At 37.8% G+C, this 12011-nt stretch overlaps 1 protein-coding gene across 3 annotated transcripts in view; it reads left to right on the forward strand.

The window, feature by feature from the left end:
- Nucleotides 1-412: 412 nt before the first annotated feature.
- RAD50 (RAD50 double strand break repair protein) overlaps nucleotides 413-12011 on the forward strand; it is a 93363-nt gene continuing 81764 nt past the window's right edge. For all 3 annotated transcript variants that reach the window (XR_013764500.1, XM_079144106.1, XM_079144108.1), the window contains exons 1-2: nucleotides 413-850; nucleotides 2146-2229. Coding sequence is in view for 2 of the 3 variants with exons in the window: in XM_079144106.1 (XP_079000232.1) it covers nucleotides 722-850; nucleotides 2146-2229 (213 nt within the window). In the remaining variant the exon portion in view is untranslated. The remainder of the gene's footprint in view (nucleotides 851-2145; nucleotides 2230-12011) is intronic.

Consider the following 12011-nt stretch of genomic DNA (forward strand, 5'->3'; position numbering starts at 1 on the left):
ATATACAGGTACACATTCCACTGCAATGACGTCTTAACACCATGTGATCAAAGGAAACCACTGGACATTAGCGAGTAAGAGTGAAAAAGGAAACTTTTCTATTGTTAGGAAAATAGTTTTGTCATTTCTGAAACCCGATTCCACTCCATTCCAAGAGGCCCGGGGATGACGCTCTGAGAAACGCAGTGGGGTCCATCGTAAGCCAGGGTCTTCCTTTCACTTAATTCGTGCCTCTCGTGCTGCCCCGCCGCCAGCAAATTTTAAGTCCGCAGTCACCTGCAACGACACCTGGGCCCGACACTCTACCCGAGGCTCAGCACCTGGAAGCCGGCACTGTGCGTGTCTCAGGTCCCCCGATTCCCGGCGTGCATCGGGCGTGCGGCGTGTGACGTGGACGCGCTCGGGCCCACGTGACCTGCGAGGACGCCCAGGCGGGAATCTGTGCGTTCGCGCGGTCGCAGGGTCGCTCGGCCTTTGCTTTTATCTTCGGGCCGGCAGCCCCGGGCCGGTCCCCGCCCCAGCTCTTGCCTTCCAGCAGGAACGGAAGCCAGTGTGGAAGGAAGGGCTCCAGCCTGAGCCCCTGCCCACTGTCGCGGCTCGCCCTCGGACCTTTTGGCCTTCCTGCGGCTTCTTCGTCCCGCGCTAGCCCTGCTGCAGCCTCACTGTTAAACCTCGGTGGGCTCCAGGCTCTTTGGTGTCGAGATACGAAACATTTGCAAACATGTCCCGGATTGAAAAGATGAGCATTCTGGGCGTGCGGAGTTTTGGAATAGAGGACAAAGATAAGCAAATTATCACTTTCTTCAGCCCCCTCACAATTTTGGTTGGACCCAATGGGGCGGGGAAGACGGTAAGTCCTGAATAGCCGCCTTCAGTTTACTCGCCCCATCTTACGAGTCCATAAAATAAAATGCCTGGGGAGTGCAGGATTCTGATTAGGGAAAGGAGAGGCGTTCCTACTACTCAGCCTCCGGAGGCCTAGGAAGCGTCTCGGGGCGTGGCCTGGTGTGCCTTTAAGTCACCCCAGTCTCGGGCAGTTCCGGTGCCCCGGACAGCCCTGTAGACAGGTTTGGTTGAGAAACCCAGAGACTCTTAACTCAGGGTCCTACGAGAAGCCCTTTGGCCCTTGCTGATGTTCTCCACCTCTGCTTCCCCGCTTTTGAAGCACAGTATTCACTTCCCAGTAGTTGGCCCATACAGGAATTCCTTAAAAAGTTCTGAAATATGATAAATATGCAACACTTGGGAAAGATGCCCACTGTTAAGCCCAATAAATGGAAAACAGTGACTTTAAAATGAAACTGATGTCGTGAGACTAGTTAAATTGGAGAACTGTATTTTTTTTACTTTACCCGGTTAAAATAAAGTTGGAGCACAGCTTGATGACTGCTGTTGTTAAAAGACTAGGTAATATTAGAAATTTGAGTGAAAGGTGTAGCCAAGAAGTGTTCTAGTCCGGAAAGAATAGCTTGAGAAAAAGCAAGACATTTTCAGTACAGCAACGAGTATAGTCTAAGGGAAGAATTTGTGAAAAGCATATAGAAAGGGAAGGTTGAGAGTTGAATGCTAGACTGTCTCCTTCTATGTAAAAATGTTATTTATTGAATGTCTATTATGTTGTAAGCATTGTACTAAGTGCACTACTGGAGGGAAGATATTAAATATTAAAGTGTTTTTGAGCACTGGCCTCCTGAATACAAATTTTTTTGCTTCATCATTTATTACCTGTGTGACTGCTGGCTAGTGACCTAACTTCACTGTTAGATCTAATTTTAGGTCTTGATTCATAAAATGGGGTAAAAATAGTCTCTATAGCCTAAGGTTAATGGGAGAAATCACTACTTGGCATATATAGGAAGCTCTGTAATTGTTAGCACTTGTCCTTTTTAGTTTAAAGGGTTTTGATTGGAAATAGAGAATTATTTTTCTTCTAAATTACGAATTATCTTAGGATACTTTTTAAATTATATATCTTTCTATGAACTTACAGCAATCATAATCATATCCTTATTATGAGTGTACATTATCAAATTTTTTCTGATCATATTCTTATAGTCTCCATGATAAATATTTTAGTAATGAATTAATATTTATGGTAAACTTAAGCAGTTCTTTTATAACTAATATAATTTTCCATTTCTTTAGACCATCATTGAATGTCTAAAATATATTTGTACTGGAGATTTCCCTCCTGGAACTAAAGGAAATACATTTGTTCATGATCCCAAGGTAATGGTGCTAGTAAAATTTTTTACTTTCAAAGTAAATTTTTTATAATTATAAAAGTGATAGTAACATTGTAGAAAAATTGTTAATGGTTAAGTATAGAAATGAAAATCACCTATACACACAGTCTTAACACCCAGTGATAACCATTGTTGATATTTTCATGTATTTTTCTCTTCCTTTACATACTGTTTTACATAACTGAGGTCACAGTGTATCTAATTTTGTATTCTGGGGTTTTAAGTTTTGATCCCACTACACATTATCATAAAAGTCCTACGTCATTAAAACACCATAATACATTTTTTGTATTCAGGGTTTTAAATTTTTTTCCCCTCTACGCATTTTCGTAAAAGTCCTACATCATTAAAACACTATAATAAATTCTTAATATGGGCTTATGTTACATGATTGCTTCTTTTCAGTCTACGTTTTATAACATTTTTAGTAGTTGTATTTTTTTTTTTTTTGCTCTTAGATTTCTTTTAGTTTTTTCATTAAAATATACCAAGTTGAACATCTTTCTATATGAGTCCTTATTTGAATTTTGGTGTTTATACAATTACTGTGTGAAAAGGACATAGGAAGCCTGGGGAGATAGCTCAGTCGGTAGAGTGCTTGCCTTGCAAGCACAAGGCCCTGGGTTCGATCCCCAGCAGTGCAAAAAAAAAAAAAAAAAGGACCTAGGATTTGGCCTATATACGAAGCAAAAATGTGTATATGTTCAGGAGGTTATGTGCTTCTCTCACTGGTCCCTGCTCTGAGACCCACTAAGTTAAGAGTTCATTATCTTTTCTTTCAGGCCTTTTTCCACCTTTATAAAACCATGCCCATGTGGTTATATAAATATACTTATACATTTATCTTTAAACAAATCAGTAGAATTTTATTTTATAGTGTAAAATTTATTTAGTGACATACGGTGGATCTATTAGTATATACACACGTTTCTCTTTCATTGTTTTAAGCTACCAAGTAATATTCCATTGAGTTTATATCCTGTAGTTTAACTGACCCCCTACTGGTCAGCTAAGTTGTATCCACTTCTGTGTAACTAAAGATAATTATAATTTTAAAAGTGTTTATGAATTTTCATCTTAAAGTTATAATACTATTTGGTACATTTACTGAGTACATATAATTGTTTTTCTAAAATAACTATTCTCACCTATCTCCTTAAATCCATAATGTACTCTCCTCAATTAATGATCTTGCCTTGTATTTTATTGAGAAATAGGAGGAATCAGATAAATTCTCTCATTTTCCAATCATGAAATCTATGAAACTACCATATACACGTACTTATACAGTTTCCTCTCTTATATTAAGGGTAAATTGTTTTTCATTTTATCTAAACATGAACCAACTCATTTTGGAGACTGGAGTCCATCCATCCCTCTCATCAACTAAAGGATTTTGCTCTTTAGTTCCTTCTGTCAGTATTAGCAGTTTCTCCTTTGTAGGATCATTCACATCAGCATATAAACATGCTCTGGCTGCTCTACTGTTCAGATAAAAAGTTTTTCCTATAGTCCAAAACATCTTCTAGCTATTATCTTTGCTTTCTTCCAGGTTGTAGCAGAATTCACAAGGGTCGTATACACAAATTGCCTTCTCTTCATTGCCGCCCATTTTCCCCTTAGTCTACTCTTCAGATTTTTTCTTTTTTTCTTTCACTAAAATTGCCTTGTAAAGTCACCAGGAATCTCTATGTTGCCAGATAGAGGGGTCAGTTTCAAATTCTCATTAACTTCTCAGATTTGATTCAGTTATTCTTAAAAAAAAAAAAAAAAAAATTCCCTTTTGCTTTTTATGATGTCATAATCTTAATGATTTTCTCCTTTTTTTTTTTTACTTGCCATTTCTTAGTCTTTGGTGGATCTACCTTTGATTTCTAAATACTGTTTTTGTGCCAAGACTCAGCCTCTTTTCTGTCTTCTCTCTTCTTGGGTGATCTCATTCAGTCTCAAGAATTTAAGTACTGATTATGTACTAATGACTCCCAAATTTATATACTTAACCCTGATTTCTTTCTTAAGCTTTAGGTATATATGTCCAGCTGTTTGGATATTTACTAGGCATCTCAAACTTAGTATGTTCAAAATAGAACTTTTGATTCCTGTATCCCCATTCCTCCTACATTGTCAAATCTGCTACTACCTCAGTACACCAGTTTAGTAAATTACATCATCATCCACACATTTGCACATGCCAAACTCTGTGGGTGGTCCTTGATTGATTCTTGCACCTCACCTGGTTTCCAATTCATCAGCAATTCTTAGCTACTCTTTTAAATTGTGCCCAGAATTTGTCCTCTTCCTTCCATTGCCACTACTTTCCTGGTACATGCCACCATCATCTTCCCCTTGAACTGTTAAATACTAGTCTTCTAAGTTTTTTTTCCTGCTCTAATTCTTGAAATTCTCTCCTTTTCACACAACAAGCAGTTATCTTTTAAATATTCATTCAAGGGGAGTGAATTGTTAAGAATCTGGGGGAAGGTACCATTAAATTTTAATATTTAAGTGCAAAGTCCCTGAGGTATGAACATGTTTGGTGTTCTTACCAAGAAGAGCAAAGTGAGGGGCAAAATGGTAGAAAATTCAGTCTCACAACAATAGAAAGGGCTAAATTCTGTGGGACCTTGGATTCTATTTATCTTCAGGGTGTGCTGAGGTTTGAACCCAGGGCCTTATGCATGCAAGGCAAGCACTCTACCAACTGAGCTATATCCACAATCCTGAATTCTGTTCTTTCTTAAGTAGAAATCTATTGGGAAGATTTTGAACAGGGAAAGAACATGGTCTTATTTATGTTTAAAAGTGACCAGGTTTTCCTAAAAACAATATTCTAAGCCAGATGGGGTGACCTACACCTGTAATCCCAGCAGTATGGGAGGCTGAGGCAGGAGGTTCACAAGTTTAAAGCCAGCCTCAGCAACTTAGCGAGTCTGTCTCAAAATAAAAAGGGCTGGAGATGTGACTCAGTTGTTAAGTACCCTTGAGTTCAATCCCTGATACCAAAAAATAATAGTAAAATAAGGGACCAGTTTGGTTGCTGGGAGAAGGCCATCTGTTATCTGTAGCAAAGATAGGAGAACAGAGACTAATTTAGGGGTTTTTGATAATTTGGGTGAGAAATATTGATGGCCTGATTAAGGTAGTGGTAGAAGTGGTGAGAAATGCTTGGATTTGGGATGTTTTGAAGGTAGAACCAAGAGGTGAGCTAATAGTTGGGATAATAGTGTAGAGAAGTAAAAGCACCTAGCATGACTTCAAGGTTTTTTGCTTGAACAGGTGGATAAAAAAGTTTGACCATTTATTGTAGTAGGAAAACTCTAGAAGAGATTTGGGTGGATCTACTTTAAACATGTAAATTCGGGATGCCTGTTAGGTACCCAGAGGAGCTGTCCATTTGGCAAATAGAAGTTTATCCAAGGGAGAGGTTAGGACTAGAGAAAAAATATTAGGAAACACTGATATATACACTTAGTTCTGTATATTCATTTTTAAAGGTTGATTAAATCAAAGGAGGGATGAATAGAAGAGATCCAAGAGCATTAGAGCTAATGCATTTAGAAATCACAAAAAGGAGGAGCCAGCAGAGGATACTATAGTACAATTAATAAGAGGAAAATTGTGAGAATGAGATCTTGGAAGACAAGCAAATAATGTGTTACAAGGAGGGGGCTATCAGCTGTACCCATGCCAATACTTAAATAGGAATGTTTGGATATGTGGTCCATTGCTGCTTTGGTAAAACTGGTTTCAGAGAAAGGAGGAGGCAAGGAAGTGAAACTTAGAATAATTTTAGGAGTTTTGTGAAAACTAACTCAGAAACAGGGCCATAGCTAAAGAAGTGTGCAGGACAAAGAGGAGTTCTGTTGGTTATTTTTATTTTGTTATGTTTTTAAAAGTGGAATATACTGGAACATTTGAAGACTAATGAGAATGAATATGGATAAAGGGAAAAATTGATGCAAGAGAGGGGATATTTGCAGAGCAAAATCCTTGAGAAAGCATGAAGAGATAGGATTCATTGCCTAGCTGGAAGGGTTTAACAGGAGGTGTATTGTTTTTCTAATATAACAATATATGATTGGTAAAGTAAGCAGTGAAAGAATAGTAAATTCTCTTTTGGTTGCGTCTATAGTCTCAATAGAAAAAAGAAGTGAAGTTTTTGTCCTAGAGTGGGAAAAGGGATTGATTTAGGCTTAAAAAATGTGTGAAATGATTTTTACCTCATAAAATAAATTGACTAGGGAAGTGCTATAGGGCTGTATTACAGTGTCAGGAGTCACTTGAAGTTTATATATGAAACATAAAGAGATTTTTTTCACTCCTGTTCAATTATTCAGTGTCAAACAGTAAGTTGGAGAGTTGAATTTAACCAAGGTTGGGGCATTTGCCTGCTTTTAAATACAATGAAGAGAGTGATAATCAAGAAACTAACTACGGGGGCTGGGGTTGTGGCTCAGTGGTAGAGCACTTGCCTAGCATGTGTGAGGCTCTGGGTTCGATTCTCAGCACCACATATAAATAAACGAATAAAGTAAAGGTCTGTCAACATCTAAAAAAAAAATTTTTTTAAACTGACTATATTCTGAACATATTTACTAATTTGATCAATCCCCCTATATGTAATGAATTTGCCATCACCGCACCAGGACTCCAATACCCAATGGTGGGCAGATTGGGCTTCTGTATTTGACCCTTCTTTACTTTGTTTGGGCTCTTAATTCCTCAGCCGGCTCCTTCACATGATGCTGTCCCATTCTACTTGGGCTCTGTCTTGCTGTGCTGATGGACCTCCTCATTCCCCTCCCATGGACACCTTTCTCACCTTTCTCAATTTCATACTTTGTACCAGCTAAAGTCTTGGAGAGATGTTCTCTCTTCTCTAATCTAGATCCCCCAGAAGTTTCCCCTTCATGGGGACCCCTTTTGCGGCATTGTCAGACTCTGAATCCCCCAACCCCACCCCCCCCAGCATGACCACGTACCTTCTTTTGTCCTATCTGATAGTTTTAGGTATATATTGTTTGGAAAGGGAAGGGCCTATTTTGTATTTTATTCTTCTGAATAGAAATTGTCCTCAAGTATAATACACATTGCTTGGCCTATTAAGATTAACACAATCTAAACTTTGAAAGTGACTCTTAGTAAGAACATCAACAACAATATTTTGATAGAAAGATACCCTTTGCTTGAATTCCATTTACTAATTTGATATTTAGTAGATAGATATACCTTTCTAGAAAGATAGATGCCATGGAAAATGAATATGTGTATTTTGGCCTGCTAGTCATGGCATTATAAACAAATTAATTTTCTGGTGCTTAGGTGCATAGCTCCTTAGTTGAACTGCTAGAGATTAAACCCTTAAGACTCCTCTGTTTGGGATGGAATGACAGAATCAAGTCTTCCAAGGCTTTCATAGCTTTGGTTTTTTTTTTTTGTTGTTGTTCAAATTTTTTTTTGGTTGTCAGTGGACCTTTATTTTATTTATTTATGTGTGGTGCTGAGAATTGAATGCAGTGCCTCACACATGCTAGGCAAGTGCTCTACCACTGAGCCACAACTCCTAGCCCTTCCATAGCTTTTTATTAAACTCTAACCACCTCGTCTCTATCCTGAGAGGCTACTTCTAGTCAGCCAGTCTGGAACTCTCTTCCTTGTTACTTGCATCCTCAATGCTAAAACCCTTGTTCATGCCATTTTACTGCCTTACTTCAGTTCAGTCTCTTCACCCTAAAGAGAAAATGATTCTTCTGAAATGTTTACTACATGTAATTCCTCTGGTTCAAATCCTTCAGTGCTTTCTTCTATCACTGTAAGTCCAAAAAACTACATGATTCAGAAAGCTCTTAATTGCTGGGTTCATTGTTTCTCTTTACTTTTCCTTACTTTCTACACCAAACATTTTGAAATTACAGTTGTCCCTTGGAATCCAAAAGGGATTGGTCCCAGGAATCCCTTCCCTCACAAAATACCAAAATTCCACCTATGCTTCAGTCTCTTATAGAAAACATAGAGACAGGTAATATCATATTTGAATATAACCTATGCCCATCCTGTCATATACTTTAAATCATCTCTATACTTATAATGTCTAATACAATGCAAATGCTATGGAAATGGTTGTTATACTCATTTGTTTAGAAAATAATGATAAGGAAAAAAGTCTACATATTCAGTTTAAATGCATTTTTTCCCCCAAATATTTTCTATTGAAATTTGGTTAAATCTGCAGAGTTGAACCCTGTGAGGCCTGCTGTACATGAATCATTCAGTGACTCAGTTCTCTTTATCTAATTCTTTCTCATCTGTCAGGTCTCAGTTTAAACATTCTTTTACAATACCTTTTCCCTGTCCTCTTCTAAATAGATGAGATGCCCCTGCTTTCTGCTTCCTGAGCGCCCTGTCCTTCACTTTATGATGGTGTTTACCATATCTTTTCTACTCTTGTTTAATCTATCAATTTTCCATGCTCTAAAGAAAAAAATTGTCATTTTAAACAAAAAACACATGAAAGCTACAAAATACTTTATAAATATTTATTGATTTATGACAATATCAAAGTCATTGAAACAATGAAGAATATTTTCTAACTTAAAAAAAGCAGAACTTAAGACTTCTAATTTGGTCAGAATAGTGAGACTAGCAGAACAGTTATACTCTCAAGATGAACAACTATGAAAATGGAAAAAATATTTGAAGCAACTGTTTACATGCATTTGACAACAGATCATGTTCATTGAGAAAGAGGAGCATATGAAGTGACTATATTTGTTCTGGCTTTTTACTTAGGGACATTTTGTAAACTTTAGGACATGGAATTTCAATTCAACAGAGAACAGGGACATGGATAAGCAAATAAAATAAGTTTGGGTTTGCTGAGGTGACTGGAATTTATGGAGCAGAGTCCTGGAGTAGGGTCATTGGGGGCACTGGAAAAGTATATAAGGATCCTTTGAATCTTTGGGAAAATACAAGCTAAACATATACAGAATGAGATTAAATGGTGGCCAACAGAGAACAACTACTGAACAGGGTGAGGGCTGGCACCGTGTGCTGAATGCTGATTGTGGAGGTCACACAATGCTGGAAGATGTTTGATTCCTGACATGCCAGAGTGGAAGGACCTTATGGAACTCTCCAATGTTACAGTTGAGACCTCTATCTATCATAACAGAATCTCCAACCAAGCTTTGACAGACTCAAGCTAAGCTGCCAATAAATTAACTGCTAGAACAAAACCCCAGCACCTTTTTAAAAGAAGTCTACAGAATCCAAACTCTCAATGTAACATCCACAGTGTCTAGAATATAGTAAAAATTAAGTAGAACCAGCCAGATGTACTGGCACATGTGTGTAATCCTAGCTACTCAGGAGGCTGAGGCAGGAGAACAGCAAGTTTGAGGCCAGTCTTGGCAACCTCTGCAATTTAGTGAGACCTTGTCTTAATTTTTTTTTGTACTGGGGAATGAACCTAGGGCACACTACCACTGAGCCACACTCCCAGCCATTTTTATTTTGAGACAGATTCTCATTAAGCTGCTTCAAGCCTCACTAAGTTGCTGAGACTGGCCTTGAACTTGCAATCCTCCTGCCTTGGCCTCTAGAGCCTCTGGATTACAGACATGTGATACCACTCCCAGCACAAAATAAAATATTAAAGGGCTAAAGATGTAGCTCAGTGGCAGTACCTATGCATTCAATCCCCAATAAAAAAAATAAATAAATAAAATTAAAAAGGTAATTTGTCACAATCAGACTTATAGAGGAGTTTTTTGAGGCTGAAGGAAAATAATACTAAAGTGTCAGTAAATTTACAAGGAATAAAGTCATACAGAGTGAATTCTCTGACCACACCAGACTTAAACTGTAAATCGGTAAATAGATATCTCCTCAAATATTTGAAAATATGCAGCACATTTCTAAATAATACATCAATCAAAAAAAGTCACAAGAAAAATTAGAAAATATTTTGAGTGAATAAAAACACAGCATATAGCTGGGCACAGTGGTGCAAAACAGTAATCCTAATGTTTGGGAGGCTGAGACAGCAGAATTGCAAGTTCAAAGCCAGCCTCAGCAATCTAGTGAGGCTTAAAGTAACTTAGTGAGAGCCTGTCTCTAACTAAAACATAAAAATAATTGGGGATATGGCTCAGTGATTAAGCACCCCTGGGTTCAATACCTGGTACCAAAAAATAAATAAAAAAGCACAGCATATAAAAATTTGTGGGATGCTTGGAGAGAAATTTATAAAATCAAATGTTTGAAAAGAATAAAGATCCAAAACCAATGACTTTAGTGCCCATCTTTTTAAAAATTTTTTTATTTGTTCTTTTTAGTTATACATGACAGTAGCATGTATTTTGACATACATACATGGACTATAACTTCCCATTCTTGTGGTTGTACATGATGTGGAGTTACACTGGTTGTGTATTCAGATATGAATATAAGAAAGTAATGTCTCATTCTTTCTACTGTCTTTCCTGTTCCCATCCTCCCTCCCTTCCCTTCATCATTCCCTTTTGTCTAATCCGAAGTACTTCTACCCTCCCCCCTCATTGTGTGTTAGCATCTGCATATCAAAGAGAACATTTGACCTTAGGTTTTTGGGGACTGGCTTATTTCACTTAGCATGATAGTCTCCATTTCCTTCCATTTACTAGCAAATGCCAAAATTTTATTTTTCTTTATGCTGAGTAATATTCCATAGTGTGTATATATATATATATCACAATTTCTTAATCCGATCATCTGTTGGTTGGTTCCATATCTTAGCTATTGTGAATTGATCTGCTATAAACATTGATGCGGCCATGTCATTATAGTATGCTGACTTTAAATCCTTTGGGTATATACCTAGGAGTGGGATAGCTGGGTCAATTGGTGATTCCATTCCAAGTTTTCTGAGGAATCTCCATTCTGCTTTCCAGAATGGTTGCACCTATCTGCACTCCCACCAGCGAAGTATGAGTGTATTTGAGTGCCCATCCTAAGAAACTTGAGCTGGGGGCGGTGACATATGCCTGTAATCCCAGAGGCTTTAAAGCCTGAGGCAGGAGGATTGCGAGTTCAAAACCAGCCTCAGCAATTTAGTGAGACCCTGACTCAAAATGAAATATAAAAAGGACTGGGGATGCAGCCCCTGATTCAATACCTGGTATACACACACCCAAAAAAAAGAGAAGAAACTCGAAAAAGAGACTAATAAAACTCAAAATATGCAAAAGGAGGGAAATAATAAAGATGAGAGCAAAAGTCAATGAAATAGAACACATAGACAGTAGAGAAAATCTGTGATGCCAGAAGCTGATTCAGTGAAAAGATTGATAAAATTAATAAACCTCCAAGTAAAGTGATAAAAAAGACAAATTACCAAGATTAGGAATGAAAGAGAAGACAAAGCTACAGATCTTACAGGGAATGTTCTGAACAACTTTATGCCAAAAAATGTAATAAGGGAAATGGACAAGTCTTTTGAAGACACATGCTACTAAAACTCAAGAAGAAATATATCTACTAAAGCAATTGATTTGTAGTTTAAAACCCTCTCAATGAAAATGCTGGAGGGGAGAGGGCGTAGGAATGGGAAGGACAGAGGAATGAGACGGACATTATTACCCTATAGACATGTGTGATTGCACTGAGTATGATTGCACAACCATGTGATTGAAGGACTTTGAAGGACCAGTGTGACTCTGCACCATGTACTGCCAGAGGAATGAGAAGTTGTGCTCCATTTGTGTACAGTGTGTCAAAATGCAT

Source organism: Sciurus vulgaris, assembly GCF_902686455.1.
Source record: "Sciurus vulgaris genome assembly, chromosome: 6".
Classification (NCBI taxonomy): Eukaryota; Metazoa; Chordata; class Mammalia; order Rodentia; family Sciuridae; genus Sciurus; species Sciurus vulgaris.